The sequence below is a fragment of the Phasianus colchicus genome, chromosome 5, assembly GCF_987193195.1.
Source record: "Phasianus colchicus chromosome 5, bPhaCol1.hap1.1, whole genome shotgun sequence".
NCBI lineage: Eukaryota > Metazoa > Chordata > Aves > Galliformes > Phasianidae > Phasianus > Phasianus colchicus.
In genome coordinates this window covers 24,001,955-24,024,857 of record NC_143440.1, presented here as the reverse complement: position 1 = coordinate 24,024,857, position 22,903 = coordinate 24,001,955, and the positions used below count along the sequence as shown (strand labels likewise).

Genomic DNA, 22,903 nt, shown 5'->3' with positions numbered 1-22,903 from the left:
GACATTTTAGTGTAGAATTAATCCTTTAGTTTTCTAGAATATAAAATCTGCATGTCTGATAAGGGTAAATGTCTTTTATCTCTTTCTAAAAGCAAGTCAGTGATGCAGAGTTGTCATTTGTACTAAGCAGAAAAGTCCTGATTTTCTAGCTCAGGATGAAGAAACCTCAAACATGTCAGTGTTGAATACTGCTCTAGTCCTCTGAGGGCCACTTCAGGGTCTTGAGTTTCCATTTTAGAATTCCAATATGGATGCAGGTGGAGTTTATCCAAGTCTTAGTCAGTATTTCATTATTCCTATGGGAAGTAAATCATTACAGTATGATTTGAGGGGGGAAAAAAAAAATCTTAAATGGTTTCATAGCTTTTGAACCTATCACACCCTAACCGAATATAAAATATTTGATAAGGGGAATGTATTATTTTTTGATAGAGAAAGTATCGAAGTCCTCACCCACTTTTAACTCCCAGACAATTGCTGACACTGACTGATAGATTTCTTGTGTTCAAGAACTGTGAAGTAGAATTGTGAAGTATATATTGTGAAGTTTGTAAAGAAAGAGCTGCTTTCTCCTTGGCTGAAAGAATTAACTGTAGCTCAGTGATAACACCAGACTTATCACTTCCACAGTGAGATTGTTAGTGTATGTAAAGGTGACTATGTTTAGATATAACTTAGAGAACTCATGTCTGTAAGAAGTTCATCACTTTCAACCCTTTCTGGTTTCAGTGAGGAGTAAGTTCTGAAAACCTCCAAGTTAGCTATGTTGCTGAATTAAGCCTTCAACACTGTTGTGTTTGACAAGTTCTACCACTATTTAATATTGTTAAGTAAAACCTATTTCTTAATTTTATACCTATCTCATTTCATCTAATCTATTTTGGAATTCAATTTCTCCCAGACAGTTGATTATTTCTTGTTACATTATCAAAACATACCCTTTTTTCTGTTGGCCTTGGTCAGAGGTTAAGAACATATACAAGAGTCACGAGTATAAATTACTCACAAATTTTTTTTCTGGAACTTCAGATATGTATTGGAGTTGGGGTGAATGTTTTGTTTATTTGAAAGTGGTTTCCAACTGTGTAACAAGTATATTGTAACACCGTACTTGTAGAAATGGCCAAAAGAAAAAAAAAAAAAGCTTCATTAATTTCAGTCATTACAGCATTTCCTGATTTCTGAGTGGTTAACCACAGTTGAGATATGCTAAATAATATTAAAGTGCTAATTCTTCTCAGTGTTTGTTGGCATAGGTTTTCTTAAGCATTTTCAGTTGCACGGGGTAAATTTTCCATTGTATCTCAGGCATTGAATTCTCGTTTATTTTGAGTTTTGAGTGTAATTTGTACAATGCAATTGTTATTAGTTACTACTGTTTTACAGGAGGGATAAATTCCACAATTAAAAGCTTAAAAACCTCTTGAGGCAGAAATCTGCAAAAACATGATTAAAGACAACTCATTTTCCAGAAAGGTTCATAAGCCAAAGTCAAGATACCACTGTGGATAAGCAAGCAACAGGAAAGAACAAGAGCAGGAAAATGACTGAAACCACAGAGGAACATGGTTAATTCTTATGTCCTAAACCGGATAGAGCCATAAATGCCATTCTTGGTATAAATGAATAGAAGTTATTCAATTGGCAGAGCTTCATTTGCACGGGAAAAAAAAAAAAAAAGAAGATATATCTATATATTCTAAAATTCAATTTAGTACTGTAGCTTCTTTCACAGTAATGAATGTCACCTATTAACCTTGGTTCTTAATTTGATAGCACTGATGACGTTTTAAAGTAAAAGTAGGGGCAAAGGGAAAAAGCCCTGTAGCCCAGTGTGCTTTATGTTCAGGTACCAAGTGTGAGCTGTATCTGCATAATTGAATGCACATGAGATTTGTCTGTGAAGTAATCATTTATTATGCAAACACTAGGACTTAATTATATCAAATTTTATTAAATATGTACATGTTATTACTATTTAAAAGAACCGGTATCATTCTCAGATCTGCAAACTTCTCTCTAGCTTTGAGAGCTGCGGCAGAGCCTGTATTAATGCTAGTCTGAAAGCTGTAAGCTAATGCAGTGTCACTGTGAGTGACACAGCACCACCCTTGAAGGAAAAACTTCATCAGCTGTATTCCTTAGTTACAATACAATCAAAAAAATCTTTCACGACAATAATATATTTGTACATTGCTTATATTTCCCAACTCTGTCCAATTTGTAGGATGGAAGCAAAGAATTCTGTCATGTTTAGGATTCTCAGATGCTGAAAAAGGGAATTCGTACCAGAAACATCTGATCGTAAAGGCCCTTTAGAGGCAGAGAAGGGGGCACAGGAAGCAAAGAGAAAGATGCGTCCATCTCCTCTGCTGATTTTCAGCCAGGAGGTCTTAATATTTTTCTTGCTTAGGGTCCCGTGGCCTCAGTGAGGATAATGCTTCCTATCAGTGACCCCCCTTCCCATCACCTCTCCACTAAACTGGTAGGTCAGCTTCTTCTTGACCTTTTTGACCTCCCCTGTCTTGCCGTAGTTTCTCAAAGCCCGTGCCATCTTCTGGTAGGTCATTTTCTTGCGATTGCCCTTCTGTATTCCCCAACGATGTGCCAATGCTTCTTTGTGTTTGGAGGAGAACTGGAAAGTACCTTTTTCTTTATCTACCCACCAGATGCTGTCCTTCATGTCTCCACTTCGAAGAAGGTCCAGAAGGAACTGATACAGACGAATCTTTTTCTTGCTGCCTGCAAGAGAGAAGAAAGGCAGTGGAACATTAGTGTTACTGTGTAGGGTTTGATGGAACAGGAGAATTTGTCAGCCGTGTATTTCTTCGATTTGTTGTATTTATAAAAATAGTGTTGCACCATGAAGACATAAAGTGGATTGATGTGCCAAGAAGAAAAACTTAAGAATAAGAAATTCCAAAGATTTAACCTTTGTTATAATTTGAAAATAATTGAGAAACATTACTAGTTTGAAACCAATCTGAAACTAATTTGGGCAGGCTATACAAGTACCGAGCAATCAGAGCTCAACATTCTTAAAAATCAGTTCCTTAAGCTTCTTGTCTTGTTTTTCACGTCTGTTAGAGGAAAATGAAGTAGAAATGGCAAAACCTGGGGAGAAGCCTGAATACACAAAACAAAAGGAAGAAGTAGGAGTACATAAAAAAATGATATTTGAGATACAGACACAACTGTGGTGACAAAAGATTCAGAAGACAGGAGAGTGCAAAGGAGTCAGGGAAAGTGAAGGTTTGGCAGTGGGATAAAATACTAACAGTAGTTCAACTTTTTTATTCATTATTGTCATTTTAATGTAACAGCTGCTCAGCAAGAAGCACTCGTTTCACTGACCTGTTTCGCCATGCATGATTCCAGGCCCAGGGTCCACACCATCAGTCTCCCCATCTGATACCTCCAGTGGTGGGCTTTGCCTCTCAATGTCCTCCTCATCAGAACTGGGCTGTGGTGGAGAGGAGTACTGTAGGCACATCCGGGGCAAATAGGAAACCTTTGAGAGAAAAGAGGAGTAGGGGGAAGCAGGTAGCAAAAGAGAGTAAGGGCATCAAGAGAAAATTTGAGATGTCAGAGAGAGTTACAGAGAAAGGGGGGAGAAAGCAACAGGCATATGAGTTTGTTTAGGTTAACAGTGAATGACTTAGAGGCATTAAAAAATAAATACTACACAGCTAAAAAAAAACCCTCCACATAACAGTCAACACTTAATCTATATGCAGGGATACATCTTAAAAAAAGTATTTACAAGAGAAAAGGAGAAATTATATTGTGAAAGAACTTTCCCTTATGTTATATCCTATGCAAGTGATATTGTCCTCCTTTCCCCATACTTCCTGAGTACTTTCTCTTTCTAGTTTACATGCATTTCTTCTTGCTGATGATGGAGATAGCTGTACCTCTTATATAAGAGAATCCTACTTAAGAAGGTGGAAAGAGTTCTACATAGTAACAGGTTTCCTAATAGGCTAAGAACTTTTTTGTGTTTTGTTTTCTTTTTTTCTTCTGGTTGAAGACAATATATTCCTATAATTGCTGTCCTACCTAATATACTGATAATTGTATGAACCATTTTTAAAAACGAAAATTTAAACTCAAGTCTTCTGGATAAAAAAACTCTATTGGTAATAATTGCTTTGAGAATACCTTCAGAGCTTCTAAAACACAGCCAGACTCCTGCTATATGGTGATTATGTACCAAGATAGTTGAGTTTCTGATCTCCATTATCTATCCCCTATGTACAACCACTTTTGAGATCAACTTCCTTTCTGCCTTTTGTAATTGCTCTTTTGGTTTTGACAAAGCTGAACAGTTTTGCCCCAGCATAGCCTCTTTGACTGTCCTTGGCTCTGTTGTTCAATTCCTTTTTCAGATTTAGCAGCTTCTGACAACACTAAATGACTGTGGGACTGCATTTATCTCTGGAGCCAGGGTTACACATGTCTATCAACTTCTTGTCCTGAATTTCCCCTTGAGGAGAGAAATAGCTTTACCACTGGGCATATATCATGTTGGATTGTGTTCTCTTTTCCTAAGTGGCTATCTGAAAGTTCTCTGTTGATGGGGATTTCTCATCTGCAGAGCTGGCAAGCTGGCTTCTGTGCTAGGGAATTAGCTTGCCCTTACATAGAGGTCTTGTCAGGAACAGTATGGAATACACCACAGCTCTGCAAATTCTCATTTGCAGTGTGGTTTGTTGGGGCTTATGATCAGTTGCCTATAATTATTGCAGTTCCTTGATGAAGAATAAGAAATAGACTAGTCTGAGGGGCAGGAAGTAAGAACCCAATTTCTACATAAAAAATAAAAAATAAAAAAAAATCCCTCAAATCTAGCAGGAAATAAAATGTGGTTCTCATGAAATGAGCCAGATTGGTACCAGAGGAGGTGAGCTCCTTTTGAGTTGCTCTTCCTTCCCTCCATCAAGGCACGACATTTTGAGCGTGATTCCCTCTCTACAGATTTGGGCGCTGAGGCACAGAGTGGGTGCTCATTTCATGAGTCATACCACCCACCCGATGTCAGGCTTGGTCAAGTGGTGCTTTTCAGATGAGTTTTGCACCAGTTTAATATGTCCCAATAAGGAGCGTGCAAAGCGCTGGTTTCAAGGCAGAGCAGCTGGCGGTTAATGAGTTGGCAGATTGGTTGGAGCTGAACATGGCAGGAAGGCCAGGATTGGGTAAGAGTGTGTGTAAGCTTCCTGTCAGATCCCCAAGAGCGAAACTTTAGCCCTCACCACAGAGTCACCTTCAGCTTTTTTACAGTTAAAAAAGCTGTAGCCTCAGGGGTAGCAAGGAAAGAAGAAACAATGTCATGGGGGAAGGAGAATGAGAAGGTGGGATGGTGTTTTAGAATGAAGGAAGAAGAACCTGCTGCCTCTGCAAAGACAAAGGCTATGGAAATCTAGAGTGTATTGGGGAGCAGTGGGAGTAGATTCTACTGGACCTAGAGTGGGAAAGTGGGAACATGCTGTGGAAGATGAACAGCATCTCACAAGCAAAAGAAGGTGCAGAGACTAACTGAGCACTAAACAGAATTTCCCCATGCTGTCTCTACTTTTCCCATCTGCTGTATCTTTCTTACACCCATTTCAGCAGTGCCTCAGTGTAGGTCCCAAGAATGCTACACAGAGTTGCAGAAGACCTGCTATTTTGTTTGAGAGAGCCAACTTGTTAATACAAATCTGGAGAGAGAAAATTTCTAGCTGCTTTCTGTATTCTGATATCTTCTCAGAATCTGTGGCATCCAGTTGTAGTTTTCCTCCTTCTACAGCTTTTCACAGTTTTCACAGAATAGAGTTATAGACTCCTTAGAGTTGGAAGGGACCTTTAAAGGTCATCTAGTCCAGCTCCCCTGCAACGAACAGGGACACGCACAGCTAAATCAGGCTGCTCAGGCTTTGATCCACCCTCATCTTGAAAGTCTCCAGGGATGGGGTATCAACCACATCTCTAGGCAACCTGTTCCAGTTCCTGGCCACCCTCACTATAAAAGACTTTTTCCTTATTTTCTATCCATTCCTTTCACTCTCCCTTCAGAATAAATATTCTTTTCTTCATTTTTTATTTGATGAGACCATCTGTTTGAAAGTACTGTTGTCCAAAGATTGTGCTTTGAATTTGATTTGACAAAATAATATTGTATCAACTGAAGATCGGAGAAATACAAGGTCTGCTCTGAAAGTCATGCTTTCTATTTTTTTTATGTTGGCCCACAACCTCAGAGGTGGATGTTGGTGGTATGGCAGCAGTAGAGGATCAGATTGACAAAATGGAGTCTGACATGGAAGTGTGTCTGAAACAAAGGTGTGTTACTGAATTCCTCTATGCAAAAAATGGCACCAACTGACCTTCATTGATGCTTGCTGAATGTTTATGCAGATCAAGCAGTGGATGTGAACATAGTGAGGCAGTGGATGGTGTATTTCAGCACTGGAGGCAGCAACAATAAAGGCCTGCGTGGGCAACATTTTTCTAGCAATGATGCAGTCATAGGAGCTGTTAAACAATGGGTCACCTCTGCTGATGCATATTTCTATGAGCGCAGCATGCAGGCTCTTGTTCATCACTGGTGAAAATGCATAGTTAATGGTGGTGACTATGTTGAAAAACAGCGTTTTTGTAGCTGAGAATTTGGTCTATCAAATAGTGATATTGTAATTTCTGTGGAAATAAATAGGAGGCATTACTATCAGAGAGACCTAGGTATCTTCGCATGTTTTTCCTTAATTTGCAAAGTGTAATTCTGCATGCCAGCCAGGGATGCAGGTAGTTAAGTGGAAAATTCAGCTGAGGAATAAATTTTCCTTCCTGCCTCAGTTTCCTTAGAAATGCCTTGAATAGCAAAGTGTTGCCTAGAACTGTGGCTGACATGCACCGAAGTCTGAACTTCAGAGCATGTTGAGCACTACTTGCATGAGCAACCATAGGTTAAAGTAAAAAAATAAACCACAAAGATTCCCAGCTGGTTAGGAAGAGGAGAGTAGTGATGGGCGTCTATTAGTGTCTTTTCCCCTTGGGAGAGAGAGAACACAATGCAGCGAAATTAATTCTCTGATAGTACTCCTGAGACAAACAATGACAATTGAGGAGAATGAAAGTGGGTTAAATAGAAGTACCCTCTCTTATTTTTTGGTGGTGTTTCCAAAGACATTTGTAACATGGTCAATTTTTTTCTTTGCCTTTGGTTGGATGTAATGGTTGTAACATGCTAGCTGTTGCACTGAGCAACTGAAAGGACTTGAAGATTCCCACAGGCTGATGTTCTATTATTTGTCCTAATTATTTCTTTGTAGCTACATCTTATATTCAGATCCTGATTTATTTTTTTTTTCAGTAATAGGTAAGAAGTTTGATGGTTTTCAGTAGGTCAGTTTCCTGTTGATCACGTTAACTTACTCAATTTTTAACTTGTTTATAATTTATATGGCATTTACATACAATTTCCGTTTGCTTTGAATAAAAAAAACCACCCTAAAATAACAATTGCGTGCATCCAGTTTCTCTCACAAAACCTCAGCACTGACACCGTTACATGCAGAAGGGTAATCAGCAACCAGTTCTTTCTCTGGTCTCATTCCTAGCCTGTCTTGTATCGAGCACATTGTCTGCAGTTTGTCTGCCCTGGGAAACTCCTTGGCACAGGATAACACAGCTTTCTGCTTGCTTCCAGTAATGACATGGAGCATAATCTTGTTGGATCAGGAGTTAAAAGTGGTCTCCATACCCACTTTCCTCTAACATCTTTGCAATACCACAGAACTCGTTATAATTTCAGCTTTAGTGAGCATTCACTGGCACTCTGGTGACTGCTATACTTTGGAGCACCTTTTTTTTTTTTTTTTTTTTTTTTTTTTTTTTTGCAAGAGGCAAGAAAATGTGTTTTGGCTCATGATTTAGCTACTTTCAGATAAAAACAAACTGGGAGAAAAATTCTTGAGAGTAGCTCTGCTGAGAAGGACTTAGGGGCCCTTGTTGATGAAAAACTTAACATGAGACAGCAGTGCGCGCTTGCAGTCTGGAAGGCCAATGGTATCCTGGGTTCCATCAGAAGATGGGTGGCCAGCAGGGTCAGGAAGGTGATTGTCCCCCTCTACTCTGCTCACACGAGGCCCCAGCTGGAGTACTGTGTCCAAGTCTGGGGCCTCCAGTGCAGGAAAGTTGTGGAGCTTTTGGAGAGGGTCCAGAGGAGGGCCATGAAGATCCATGGGCTGAAGCATCTCTCCTGTGAAGACAGGCTGAAGGAACTGGGGTTGTTCAGCCTGGAAAAGAGAAGGCTGCAGGGAGACCTCATTGCGGCCTTCCAATATTTAAAGGGAATTTATAAATGAGATAAATCAGCTTTTTACAGCGGTAGATAGTGATAGGATAAGGGGAAAGCGTTTTAAACTAAAGGAAGATTTAGGTTAGATATCAGTTTTAACTGAGAGAGCATTGAGGTGCTGGAACAGGTTGCCCAGGGAGGTTATGGATACCCCATCCCTGGAACTGTTTATGGCCAGGTTTGATGGGGCTGTGGGCAATCTGATCTTGTATCTGTTAGCAGCCCTCCTGTGGTGGGGGTGTGGAACTTGACCCGTGAAGTCCCTTCCAATCCAAGCCTCTCTATGATTCTGTGAAAACACAAGTAGGCTGGCCACAGTATAACATCACCGATGAATTGTCTTTACTAGGATTTCTTGCAGCAGGTCATACAAATTTGCTGGAGTCACTTGGAATTTTTAAAACATTCCTGAAACTTAGGAGTTCAGAATACTGCCCAGGAGTAAAGGACAATTTTGCTATTACAGTGCACAGTTTTTCAGGCCCAGTTCCTCTCTAGGATTTCAAAACAGTTTATTGTCATTCCAAATTTTTAAAAAATCTGAATTTCAGAAACCTCCACAAAGTGCAATAATCTTTTTATGCACATTTGAGGAACATGGTTTCTCATCATCCCGATAAAACTAATGTTTAAACCACATTTGTCCTGAGAAGAAAGAGTTTTGTATCAAGTACTTGTGCAGTCATATAATTCATAAGCAATCCCTTTGGCATATGATGTTATCTGTTCCTTGTCCTTAACCATCACTATAATTCTGCATAAGGGTTGGTGACCATACCTGATGGTTGAGTCCAATATGTGTGGTTGGGATTGCAGAATCCAAGACATGCATTTGTTCAATCTCCATGTGCCTGTAGAGCTGCTGCAGCTGGGGAGGCTGTACACTCTGCAGTTCTGTAAAGTGGTTATCTCCAAAGGTCTCAAACTCACTGTGCATGTGGTGTGGATGATATTCCCAGTAATGATCTAGAGAGAATAACAGTTTGTCTATCATTACAAAAGTAAGAAACATGGCACTTATGTGCCTTTCACTGGTTTCTACTCCTGTCACTCTCTGCCTACTCCATGCCATCCCTGTAGACCTGTCTTTCCTTGGTGACAATCTCTATAGATTTCTGTAAAGTTTCTTTTCCTAATCTCCAAAACATGTATGGCTGGAAAGCAGTACTTATGCTTCTATATGTAGGAAAGTAATCTTAGAAAGAGTGATTGATTTTGGTGAGAATGTAGCACAAGATGCAAAAGATGTTAATGCTGGCACCTGTTTTAGGAAGAGACCGTAACAATCCTACCTTTTCATTTTCAATTTACATATTGTCAGATTGTAGTTACAGTTTTCTCTCTCTTTTCCTCATGTCATGGAAACAAGCAGATGAAAATTCTTTATTTTCATCAACTAGGAAAAAATTGCAGGAATGCTACATACAAGGCACAGGACTTTGCAACACATTTCCATAATCTGTTTCTGAATTTATTTACTTTTGAGATGAGATTAATTTCCATGCAATTCTCAGTTTTAGATCACTGTTCAATATAAGGTCTCCAAAATTTTCATATTTTCATTTTTGCTGCTCCAAATTGAAAAGCTGCTAGAGGAAATTCATGTCTTTCCGTGCTATATTTTTCTCTTACATGCAGTAGCTGCAGTCATAATTATGTACATATTTATGTGTACTCTTGTTTAAAATCAGTCATCATGTCCTCTGCTCTCACCAAGCTTAGATCTAGCCTTCCAGACTTTTCATACATTGCTCTATGCAACACCAGAATTTCTTCATAATTTCATGTAACTCTTACAGTTTATATCTTACTGTTCCAAGTTTTCTTCTTTTGTATTACTATAAATAATTTCTTCCCTACCCTTCACATGTTTTCAAGTTGTTAATATGTACTCTTACAATCTACTCCCAATAATCACTTTGTCCAGCTGCGTGTATTTAGTGCTCAGTCTTTCAATAAAAACCAGTATATTCAGCTCCCTAATTATACCTGTGCATTTTTCCAAATTCTTTCTCAGCTCTTGGCAATGTTCTGAATGTGACAGGCGGAATTAAATATATTGTTCCAAGTGTAGTTTTACTGAAGTGATAAAGAGAAGAGCAATTGCCTCATTCTGCAATATGGTGTTATTGTGTATGACATTATCTAACGTGCTAGGAATATTGTTTTCTCAATATCAATTTTGTCCTTTTTCTCAGCTTCTAACTCCTCATCCATCCCCACTTCCTTTTCAAGCAATTAAGTCTAGCCTCACTGGGGATCCGAAAATGGGGATAATGACTTTGAACGTGTCTTCCTTTAGAGGGAGCCCAGTGATATGTTTATTACAAACATAATTGTACTTGGTAAGTTGTAGCTTGTAGCTGCCTGTATGGTTCAGGCCTGTATTTGGAGGCTCTAGCAGACCACTTGCTATGCTAATGATTACTTTCTTTGTCCTTCCTGCTTTTCTGAATTGTGGATGAACCATGGACAAACCAAACTTCATGTTTAAGGGACGGAAATCTGCTCATAAAAGTACTCAGGGAGCTGCTGTATTACTTCGTAATTTCTTTGCTTTGTTGTATAGTATAGTGCTTTCCGTGGGTTAAATGTGATTTTCTAGCCCAAAGTTTTAATGCATAATTATAAAATAGCAACTCTTCCTAGCTTAGTGTTAGAGAAAAATTTTATTTTCTCTTGTAGAAGGGATTTTATGGATGCAACATACCCAGGTACTTGTTATATTCAAATCTGTTCAGGGAGTGGCAAAGCATGTGAGTATAACTGCATAGGTTTTCTAGCTGTCCTCGTAGGAGGGTTTGGACACTTTCAGTCTGAAACTTACTTGTTTATTTGGAAGTCTGAGCCATACTAACTCATGCTTTTACTTGGTTAATTTACTGAAGAGTTCTTTACTTAGAGCCAACCACGGAGTCCCACCTACCACTGGCAACTCATATGATAACTTGTAGTGAATTGTTGTGAATATATTGCATGGTTAATCTATGTAATCTATGTTTGTGTTCCTTAGAGTGATTTTACTCTGCTCCTTGTGCAGAAGCTCCTCTGTCAGCTGTCAATGTATCCACCCAAAGATCCATTGAATTTGAATATCTACTGCAGCAAAAGAGGTCAGTTAATAATCATAAGGATGACAAAGCCTAGACAAAGCTCTGTCAGGATGTCAACAGTACATCTTCAGCTGTTTGACTTGTAGTAGCTATGGTAGTAAGCAGTCAAGACAGTATATTTCTAACATGCATGAGTATTTATTTGTGCATACTCCAGGTACTCTACTTCTGATTCTTCTTAAACGTTTTTATTAGCAATGACATTTTTGTACTTACAGATACTTCTTAATCTGCTGAAGGTTATCATAAGCTTATAACAAGGTTCTTACTGTCTCCAGAACTGTTCTATACTCTTTTGTAGCAAAAAAAAAATAATAAATGAATCAGTAGAACCTGTTCATGTTATTTGCTCATTACTGAATTCTTTTTTTATTGAATTATGTGCTGTTGTAAAAAATACAATTATGAGGACTTATCAGTGACCACATAATACTAAAATCTTACAAAATAAATCCATTCCAGAAATTACTTCAGCATATTAAAATTGTGACAGGAGAAAAATCTTTGTATCTTTCTAAGCTATTGGTAGTTTCACAGTGATACTTAGGAAAAAGATACTGTTTTAGTTGCACTGAAAATGAAATTCCAAATTCTGTGTTCAGACTCCTCCACAGTTAACCTTGTTGGCTGAGATATTGCACATTAAAAAAAAAAAAAAAAATCTAAGTATCTGCATCTGCAGGTATTAAGAGTTATTTCCTTCCATGTTCTTGTTCCTGTTATTTTAACAATGCATAGTAATTCTTTTCAACAACAACTACAACAAAATAAAAATTAAAGTGGAGAGAAGAAAAAATAAAGGAGAAAAAGATTCTAGAAATGGAAAGTGTCTATTATTTTGGTCAAGGAAAATGTCATTAAAAGCCAAGCAATAGCTATACAACGGAGTCATTGTGAGAAATTTCTTGTGAAGTGAAAGAGGATGTGAAAAAAATTCTCTCTTATAGAGACATGGAGATGGTGTTTGTTTTGGTGTTGTATGTAGTGAAAGGTTAGAGGAAGGACAGTCATGAGCTCTAAACTCCCTCCAATGGCACAAGGGATGTTAGACTGTTGGGAAGCAATAGCAGACCTAAAAACATTGTGCTACTATTCACCATGGAGATAGATTCTTAATCTAAAAATGAGAAACATAAGTATAGTTTCTTGGTCATCCTTTGCCCAGTGTAGATTGCTTTGCTCCTGTTTTAACAGACAAATACCATCAGATCTAGAAGCTAAAATATGAAATAGGCTTAAGAGACGTGTTTATTATAGATTAACAAGATAAATTTTCATCATGCAGTACAAAACTGTGCAAGAAATTCCTGAGCCAGCTCCTGAACAGGAAATGCAACAGCTCTGTCAGCACAGCACTTTGCCTCATCTAAGACAATGACTCCTGACATAGCTGTGCTTATGAGTCTGAGCTAGTGGCTGAGTGGTTCTGCACTGTGCTACACAGATACTAAATGTGGCAGAGGATTTCTTATACACTACCACACTGTACAGCTTACATGTTCCCACTGTGTTTCACTTGTCTGAAAAAACAAACCAAGAAAAAACCCATAAAGGAAATGAGAAAAATATTGAAGGACACTGCAGAGACACTGAAAGACACTGAAAGACACTACAGGACTGCTCTACGTTGAGTGAAATGCCATATTCCTGAGCAATGTAGCAGTATTATCTCTGATAACAACAGAATCACATAAACTCTCACTTTAAATCTGACAAGCTTCATTATTTTTATAATGTTAAATGTTTGAAAATCCCTAATTCAGACCCAGGAAGTCATGAGAATGTCTTTAAAAATGTGAGGGGATTTTTAAATGAAGTTTGGAGTTCTTTCTATTTTCCTTATAGTATTTATGGCTAAGGTTCATGTTTGGACTTTCCTCCGCTTCTACGCTGGCTAAAATCCTAACAAAGTCAAATTAGAGTTTCTTATATGATCACATTACTCCAGGAGGTGGGAAGAAAATAAAATTCCAGCCCATAAAAACTGTTAAGTTTCATTGAAGCTATCAATAAAATGAACAATGGTCAACATTCAGCTACAAACAACAGGTGATTTTTATTAAACGAAAGCTGTTTAGTAATAAATTAGAGACAAATCTGCAATTACTAAGATTGCATTAGTGTTACAAAATATGCTATATTACATTTACAGACTCACTACTTTACAGTCTCAGAACAGAGTGATTGTCTAATACATGATCACTCAAAGTAGTTTCTGTCCTTTATGAAGGCATGTGCTTATAGTATATACAAAATAATTAAACTATAGTATGCAAAATAAATTCAGACAGTGCATGTTATGATCCAACATATGGGTTTTCTGTGGTGTGTTTTTGCATGTAGATTAAGTGTTCACTAACTGGCAGTGATCCTTTATGTATTAAAGTTAGTGATAAACTGCTGTGCTCTGTGCACTTCGCTACCTACTTAAGTAAACATGGAGTAAGGGTTTTCTTTAGCTTTGTCTTCTGGAAAAGTGTCAGCAATGCATGTCGCACAGATTTACAGTTTAACCCACTGCCATAGCTCCTTCACAAAAATAATTTGTTACCAGTGAGAGAGTCTGATGCTTGAGCAAGACTTTCTATTTAGTGTCTATTTTGTTAGCAGTCCTACATCAGCACAGTCAGGATAATTATTCAGTTTTGTAGCATCTATTTGTTGTATCTGGCACTAGACCTGCAAAACTGGAACAGGTTTCAAGGCCAGGCTGGATGTGGCTCTGGGCAGCCTGGTCTAGTGGTTGGCGACACTGCCTATGGCAGGGGGTTGAAACTAGATGATCTTTGAGGTCCTTCCATTCTATGTTTATATAAAAACTGTATTGTATATATTCTCAGTGATCTCACTGTACCCAAAGCTGAACTCCTCCTCCACAATTCTATCCTATTTCTTATTTTTTTCCAATCTAGTCATGTTCTCACCCCTTTTACTTCACCATTATCACTGCAGCACCTTATTTATTCATTTTCCCCATAATTTGTCAGCCATTGCACTTTTATCCACGTTGCTCCGAACATTTAGTTGTTGGTAACATCCCTGCACTTCCACATGGCTTTTCTCTACTTGGTTTTTCACTCTGTGTATTTCACTCCCTTTGGATGCATTGTTGTTCATTGCTCTCTTAGGTGGTGACTAATTCAGGAGAGCATTTGACATGTTAGGTATTTGGATATAACCAACTACATTGCAAGTGCTGTCAGAAATAAAAATTGGAATGAAATGTTCAGGCTGGGATAAAGTTGCTTCTTGGTGTTGGTTTTTTAGAGTCTTTTCAAAATGTATGGGTACTACTTGGGCCATAACTCACAAAGGTGACTTTGTGTTTTTGTAGTATTCATTGTGACAAGTAAAATCATGTTAATGATCTGAACAGTGTAGCTTAGGAACAGAAGAAAAATTGGGCAGTAAACAGGTGGGATGATAAGACTATGAAAGATAGAGGTGTTGCTGCTTTATGTAACCTATATTTAATGACAGAAATGTCCTTTCCCAGTGCTTTTTCCTACATGGCATATTTTATATTTATTGTTTAACTATCATAATTGCCTTTTGAGATAATAAATGTTATCCTCATTTTATGGATGTGTAAATAGTCTTGGTTTGTACTGTAAAAACCCTGAATTTCCATGTGGAATTTCCTAGGTTTGATGAATGTTACTTCACAGAGGCCACGAGATAACTTATAAAAAAAATGAAGTAATTCTTTGTCTCTAGGCCTTAAGAATATCATTTGTCTTTCCTGAATACAATGTAGAGAACAAATTTAGGTAGGAATCTTTTTCAGTTTAATGCCCTATTCTGTAACTTGCTATGCTGTGAAATTGTCAGATGCCTTAAATTATGTAGTGATGGATCTAGTTGCTATATCAATAAGAGTCTCTTAGGGAAATTCCAGGTTCTGAAGGGACTGCCACAAGTGATACAGAAAAACGGTGCTTTTCCTTCTTGAGTCAATATTGACCCTGATATTTCCAGTGTGGTGTTGTCAGACCATTGTACTGTGCAGTAGACAAAAGTCACAAAGCAGGACTCTCCCCTCTGCATTGATTTACAGTCCAGTCCCCACAAGATTTGAAAATACAGAAGATACCAAAGCTCTGAAATTGTGTTCATAATAATGACAATTTATTTCACTTTTAGCTAGGTTTATGTACAAACAGCAACAAGGAAGTTTTACGTAGATTTAGAGAGAGGAAGTACTTGGGTGTACTGGAGGAAGAGTGAAAGTTGAAGCTAGGTGTGGTGGCATGCGAAAGAGATCAAAAGAAAGAGAAATATATGGAGCTAGAAAAAGCCAAATGCTGGGGAAAGAGAATTAGAATAAAGGTACAGAGTATTGAAGACCTAATTCAAAAAGGAATTGGAGATGGGAGTACAAGAAGAGTAGTATAGTATTGCAAATTCATGTCCTCTGACTTCTGAAACAAGCAGAGTGGTTTTGATCTGCAGAGGAAATTAAAAATGCCCTGGAGATAATGAAGAACGGAGATCATAAGGTCCCACTTTCCTGGCAGTACACTGAAATATCCTAGAAGCACCTTGCATCATTTAGTGCTTTTTAAATTCTCTTTCAGAGAAATCATCACTGGGTTGGAGCAGTATTGTTAAGCAGAAGAGATTAAGCAGAACAGCATATTGTTGATTTCTGAGCTAAAATTATCTCCCTGTAATGTTATAGATTGCAGCAGCTTGTTTGTTCTTTTCCTGAATGTCCTAAAATCTTTTTCCAGTGGTATACCATGAGACGTTATGTTCCAAGGAGATATTTTTTAACTTACCACCATGACTCTCTCCATCACTGTTGAGATATTGGTAATAGTCATGGGGCTGTCGGTAGAGGTCTGACTCATAGGACACCATATCTTCAGAGGGCTGTAAAGTGAAAAGGAAATTTTTAGAACTGTAAGCCTAGACAAACTCCTTCAAAATTATAAGTTATTCATATCTGTTAGTGAAGAGAAGATGCCAACACATTTTATATTGCCTAGAGAAAGAAGGGGGAGGTTCAAGTTCTTATTAAAGCAGCAGAAGTAAAATGCTTGACACCAAGCAAGAAAAAAAAGAAAAAGGAAAAAAAAAAAAGAGAGAAATCCATATCCTCAGATGTGGTTAGAGTTTTCTGCTGTCTGTATAACATAACTTGTTATGCGGTACTGCACAAGTTCCTTATAACCCATCCTTGAACCTCTGCCCAGCTACCTTGGACAGGAGGCCCAAGCTAAGATACCACCACATCAGCACAGCAGAGAAACATTCTCTTTCATAGTAACAGATACTTTTTCTTCTTCCTCCTGTACTCAACAGAGAAAGAAGAAACTTGCATAAGCATGTTATTCTGGGTCTTTTTAAGCAGGTCTTACTAAATTGTGACAATTAGCAGGGGTAATGATGTCAACGGAGGGCAGGAAAAGAATTTTTAGCAAGGCAGTGACCAGTTAAGTTCATGACAATAATTTCTTCCAATCTGAAAAAAGTCCTGTGATGTCAGCAGCAATGTAGAAACGAAAAACCTTCTTGCAACTTACTCTGAAAGGAAATTATTTCTGAGAGGTACTAACAGAACCATTTTTCTTCTGTTAATGCCTTTAGCATAACACACTTTAAAGAAAAGGACAAATTTAAAATAATACAATAACCGATAAAAAAACATGTGCATATCCTTCTATGCTCATATATTCACCAGTCTTTTGCAAACTTAGGCTATGGTGACATCATGCTAGAAACGCAGGTGAGGCTTCTCTTTTTCTTATTCCTTTAGATTCTCATGAACAAGAACCCTATGGCATTAGTTGCCATTAAGATCCAAATGGCGGTGGTAGATAAGCAGCTGACAAAAATCTGTCAGCTCCCCATATAATCTACGATGGTAAATAGCTGTTCTGAGAAAGTTGTAACTATAATTTCTTGAGAAAATTATAACTTACAGTAGACAATGTAAGGAAATACATTGGAAATAGACAGTAAGGGAATACTAAAGAAAGGGAGTAAATTATCATTTACTAATACCACAGCAGGGATACACTGAAGAGACTCCTCTTATTTCTGGTGTCTAGAAGTGATAGGTCCAGTTTCCCTTTCCAAATCAATGTGATTCCAATAAAATTTCCCTTTGACTAGGAGAGTTTTAATGAAGAGGGTAACCCACTTCTGGATTTCAGAGGGGTGATAAAAGGAGACAAGCAGCACACACGACTTCTCTCCGATGCTTCTGTTTTTACTGTGCATATTTTCTTTGTGTTCTCTCTAACCATGACTGATTATATGCATTCGGTCATCCTGATTTCTTACACCTGTGGTGTTTTCTGATCTCTTCAAAGGAAAAGCAATGAGGCTTTGCTTTGCTTTCTTTACAGACCAGACAGGAGGATGATATTCTGAATGGAATTTCTTGTCTTCCTTATCTCTGTAAATTAATTCACCCTACTACTCCATATTCATAAATATATGCTTTCTGTTAAAATTGTGTAGCCTGAAGAATGTCAATATGAAATTTCTGCCTTTATGGGATATCAGCCTTCACGCTCAGAAATGATCATTTGTCATAATTCAGAGGAAAACACAGAGAGACTTCAACATCCAAATGGAAAATGAGTATCATTCTCCTTGGAAGAAATGGATGTTAAAAAAAAATCATAGAAAAATATATAGAAAAGTATATATACTTGTTTCCTTTCAGTTCAAATATGCTAAACTGTCTGAAATTATACATATTTTCCATATATAAATGCATAAAAAGTTGTAACTCCAATAGTAAACAAATTTCCAAAGAAATCAGTGTGTAGTCAATTAAGCTTTATTTGCTACGTATAAAGCTTCTACTGCTACAACAAAAACTTTATCAGTCATGCTTTTACAGGCCAAACAGCAGTCCAAAAGAAGATAAATGACAAAAATTCAAAAATTTTAGACATTGAAAAGAATAATTGACTTGCCTAGTTGCATTCTTCCTTAGCTGTCTCTTCTTCCCTAAGATTTTCCAAACTCTTGTATTACAGTCTAATATATACTTTATCAGCCAATGGTCTCTCACAGATTGAAAGCTGAGAATGAAGTACTTCTACTGATGAAAAGCTTGTTTTACAAGTTCAGATGTATACAATGACCAGAGCTAAAGGAAGGTGTGTTAAATAGACTCTTAAAAAAAACAATTTCCCTAATTGTTACAGTTCTCTACAAGTGCAGATACTCAGCATCTTCAAAACAGTCTGCTTTTACACTGATCACTTTGTTTACATACTCTCTGTTGAAAGTCTGGGACTTAGTCTCTTTAGTATGAATTGTAGGAATTTTCTTGATTTTTTTCCTGCTTACTAGTCCATTGGATAGAATATGTATGTGTCTGTCCTTATTTATTTACACAACCTGGACCAATCCATCACCATAAAGGACCTGAAATGCCACCATTTTCCATATTGGTGTCTGATCGTCAAGAGTACATAAATTAATATGGGAGTATTTATATTAAAAACTTAAATAAGCTTGTCTATCATATTTTCCATGATTATTTTTATCCTATGAAAATGTGGGATATTTTCCTCTATTCAACAGATAAAATATATCCAAGACCCTGTTTGAAATCTCTCTTTGAGTCTTCTTCTTTTAGGTTTTATTTAAAACTTATTTGTCTCTAGTTGGAAAGAAGAGGTTTCACCCTGTGCTGCCTCTTGCACTAATCATTACCCACTTTGTCCTTCTCTGGAACCTCCCCACCCACACACACATTTCACCATCTTTCTTACTAATAGCACTTCCATGACATTGAACTATTTTGTTTCACCAGGCAAAAAGCAAATAATTATTTATTTTATAATTAACTTTTGAACTGATTTCAATGGCCATTTGTTCTATCAATTGTTTTCCTGCAAAACAGTGACTGAAAGATTTGTTAGCAACTCATAGCTGTGGCCTGAAGTTGATATCTCCTTTCCTGCATGCTCTGAAGTGCAGTATGTTATCTAAAACCATATTCCAACCTAAAGAAAGAGGTCAGTATTTTATCTGTCACAGACTATGGTAAATGGAGAGTTGCTTTTATCTTCCTTCTTTGCTCTGGAAACTCATGGGAAAAGCCACAAAACTTATTGGAGAAAGTTTGGTTGGCATTGGTTAAGTGCAATACAGGAGACTCAACTGAATAACAATCCAAAAATTGTCCTGGTCAGATGATTCCAGGTGATCATAAATTCACTACGTGCATTCATTATTATTCTACCATAACTATTCTGTGATACAGAAATACTCTACATGGTTTCCAACAATGTGCTGCTGAGACAAGTTTTAAGGCCAAAATTAACTATATTTCCTTGGGAAAAAAAAAAAAATACAGTATAACTATTTTAGAAAAGATGAGTAAAAATGCTAGCATGATCACTCATTGGGCCAGCCTTACCAGACCACTGGGGTGAAGCAGTTTTGTGGAATAGCAAGTTTGGAGAGACTTTTTTCACTCTCAAACCTCCATGTAGAACCTGATTTCTACAGGTGAATACTTTGGCCCTACTCAAATATATAAATAGGGCCCACTTAGAAGGCTTGGGTCCACTTTGCAGAACTCTGCCATACAAATATTCATAGTCTTTGGAGAAATATGTGTGCTCCTAAAATTTTTGAGTAGCGTCTTCCAAAGGAAGGTTACAAGTTTCCCAGCAGAGTTGAGAAGAAGGCAGTTGTTGACCCACCCTCAACTGAAAGGGGAGGGGCAGAGGAGGAAAACGTTGCTTCACAGGAACCTCCGTGCAGAAACAGGGTAATGTCTCTTCTCAGAAAAAGTCCCAAGAGGCACAGACATTTATAGTGATGCCATGCTTGGGCTGTAACTCACCCTGCTCAAAGTGCACTTGAAACAATTCTGAAAGTATGAAACACATAAATACTCACTTTTGAATGCATTAATCACAAAAATAAGAAAGAAATTACCGAGTGTTCCTTTAAGATGTAATTGTATTTTTACTGCCTATTGTTTCATTAGCCTGACTTCAGCCAGAATACTAATTGCAAAACAAATTAGAATATAAACGAGACTATGTTAGATTTTTACTCACAGAATTACAGAATTGCAGGTGTTGTAAAGGACCTCAAGAAATTGTTGAGTCCAACCCCCCAGATTATTCAATGTATTAACTGGAATTCAGTACTTTAAGAAAGAGTACAGGAAAGTTGGCTTTGAGTGAATGAGTAGACAGAAAATCAACAATAATAATAAAACTGAGATGCTGCTTGCTGGGTAGTTGAGGACAACGTTTGGGTGCTTTTGAAGGGGATTTTTGTTAAACTCACCAAGTAACATATTGAAAAATCTATAAATTGTTGTTTTTCATGCTCTCAATTTCTTTTTGGGTATTTCTGCTGACATACTTACAAAAATAAAAAAAGATTTTTAGAGTCTTCTCACACTTTGGGTAAATAGTGAATTTTAAGGTAACCACTGATTAACTGCTAGAATAAACAGTCTCCCAAATGTAAGAAGCAAGTATTTTTTTCAATCAATATAGATTCCAGACAGAAAAGAAATTCAAATTACCGTTTTTTTTTTTCTGGAAATCTGAAGGTAAGGAAATATGGCTTAACCTTCATTAGGTGGGACAACAGAAAAAGCAAACATGATGTGCATTTTATTAAAAGGACTCTTGGTTGGGCATTGTCTTTTTTTTCCACATATAGCAAATACTGTAAGTTATCTACCACATTTAAAAAAAAAAAGCCAATTAAAACACTTTATCTGATATCACTCTAGGTTATACAAACTTCATAAAATCTTGTTAGGGCCTCTTTGTCCCATTTTGCTTAGAAATGCCCCATGAAGGTTTGTTTCTCAATGACAGGCTAGTGCCATTACATTTTTCATAAAACTAATCTTCAAACTCATGGTAGAATATATTACAGCAGCATAACAATGCTTCAGAGTTAAAAAATAAAAAATAAAAAAAGGAAAAAAAAAAAAGATAGAGGTAGCCTTGTTATCATACAGAAGAATTTGTGTCTAACAGAAAATATTGAAAGGCCCAGTTAAGCGCAGTGAAGTTTTTCCTCATTCACCAGTTACTTTTTTACAACATGTGAATTCAAGAAAATTCAGATTCAAAAGAAGGTGAAGGTAGAGACTAAAATGCCATCATTACAAAGAGTACAGAGTCCAAAAATCTACAGTACTTAAAATCAGTATTCAGCAACTCTAAGACTGGCAGAAAGTTAAATACACAAGTATATACGTTTACAATTACAACTCAAAGCAAGAGTTGGCCTAATATCACAAAGCTGGTACTTGTACTGACTTGCCATATGCATATCATACAGAACTAGCATACATTTAATCTCTGAAAGCAAATGGAGATCAAGATCCGATACAAGCGTAGGGAGGAAACGTTAATTTCCCATTCACTGTAATGTTGTCCCAAGCTGTATATATTGACCTGAACCCATGCTCCCAGCATTACAAATGTACCAAAAGAGGACATTCTCAAATATTAAAATCTGGTTTACTTTGTCTTTTGCTACTGAACCCAATGATCCACATTAGAAATAAAGTCCGTATACTCACAGGGGGAATGAGGGGAAATCCTTCCATTTTGCAAGCTTGCAACATTCAGCCAATTTCAGAGTGAATTTTTCTTAATTCAGTTTTCAAACATCCAGAATAACTGACTTGAAAAATCACATGAAACAAACAAAAACAATTAAGAGAAAAAAGAAAGAAAAAAAAAAGAACAAAAGTGAGATCCTTGGACTCCGTGAAGTCCCTTTGCAGTGGTGGATCTCAGGATGGGAGAATAACCCTAACAAGTTTTCATAGTTTGCCTTAATAGGTTCTGAGGTGAGCTTCTTTCCAAGTTGTATTTGAAGTTCCTGATTTTTTGAAATGTCTGTAGAAGGGAGATAGCCTTGGTCTATCAGTGCGCTTGTGACATCATCACAGCTCTTAGCCAGTTTGCATAAATCTCATTTCAGGGAGCTGTGGCGCTCTAACAGGAAGTCTGCCGCAAGCCAGATCTGCCATGGGCAGGTGCTTGCTGTATAATCAGCAACCCAGCGCCTGGGCCTGCTACCAATAAACAAGTATATGGGTACAGTGTGCTGTGGTAAGCTTATGTACTTCCAGCTGAGGAGGAAACAAATGATGGTGCTGCTCTCTGGTTTAAGCCTGACAACTTCTGTGAGAACAGCACAGTGGCATAGACTTGCTTTAATAATAGCCTTGTATTGGAATTGAGAGAAAGGAAAGAAAACAGTATGCAGTTACAAGTACACAAGTACACATTCTCAAATATTAAAAAAAAAAATTATTATATTTTTTAAACGAGTTTTTAATGTTAAAATGTAATTTTCTACAAAACATGGTTTTCTACAATGTAGAACAAACAAATGTAGTTTTCTACAAAACTGAGCCTTTGAGACTTTCTCCATAAAATTTGCTACAGAGCAAAATTATACGGAGAAAAATATTAAATCTTCT

General features: G+C 37.3%; 1 protein-coding gene and 1 long non-coding RNA gene across 4 annotated transcripts in view; one reads left to right on the top strand and one right to left on the bottom strand.

Moving 5' to 3' along the window:
- Positions 1–2,183: 2,183 nt before the first annotated feature.
- On the bottom strand, positions 2,184–22,369 carry SPI1 (Spi-1 proto-oncogene). 2 transcript variants are annotated; one of them, XM_090140881.1, is made up of 6 exons: positions 21,992–22,369; positions 16,233–16,326; positions 9,117–9,304; positions 8,007–8,276; positions 3,355–3,511; positions 2,184–2,742 (listed from the first exon to the last, which is right to left on the bottom strand). In XM_090140881.1, exons 1-6 carry the CDS (start codon positions 22,034–22,036, stop codon positions 2,426–2,428), a joined length of 1,071 nt encoding a protein of 356 aa, XP_089997007.1. In that variant the 5' UTR covers positions 22,037–22,369; the 3' UTR covers positions 2,184–2,425. The 2 variants fall into 2 exon arrangements, with proteins under 2 accessions (XP_089997007.1, XP_031449270.1); XM_031593410.2 differs by lacking the exon at positions 8,007–8,276 and having other exon boundaries at positions 21,992–22,343.
- The window catches only part of LOC149917808 (uncharacterized), a 33,091-nt gene continuing 19,498 nt past the window's right edge, over positions 9,311–22,903 (top strand). For both annotated transcript variants that reach the window (XR_016466844.1, XR_016466845.1), the window contains exon 1: positions 9,311–11,451. This is a non-coding gene — a long non-coding RNA (uncharacterized LOC149917808). The remainder of the gene's footprint in view (positions 11,452–22,903) is intronic.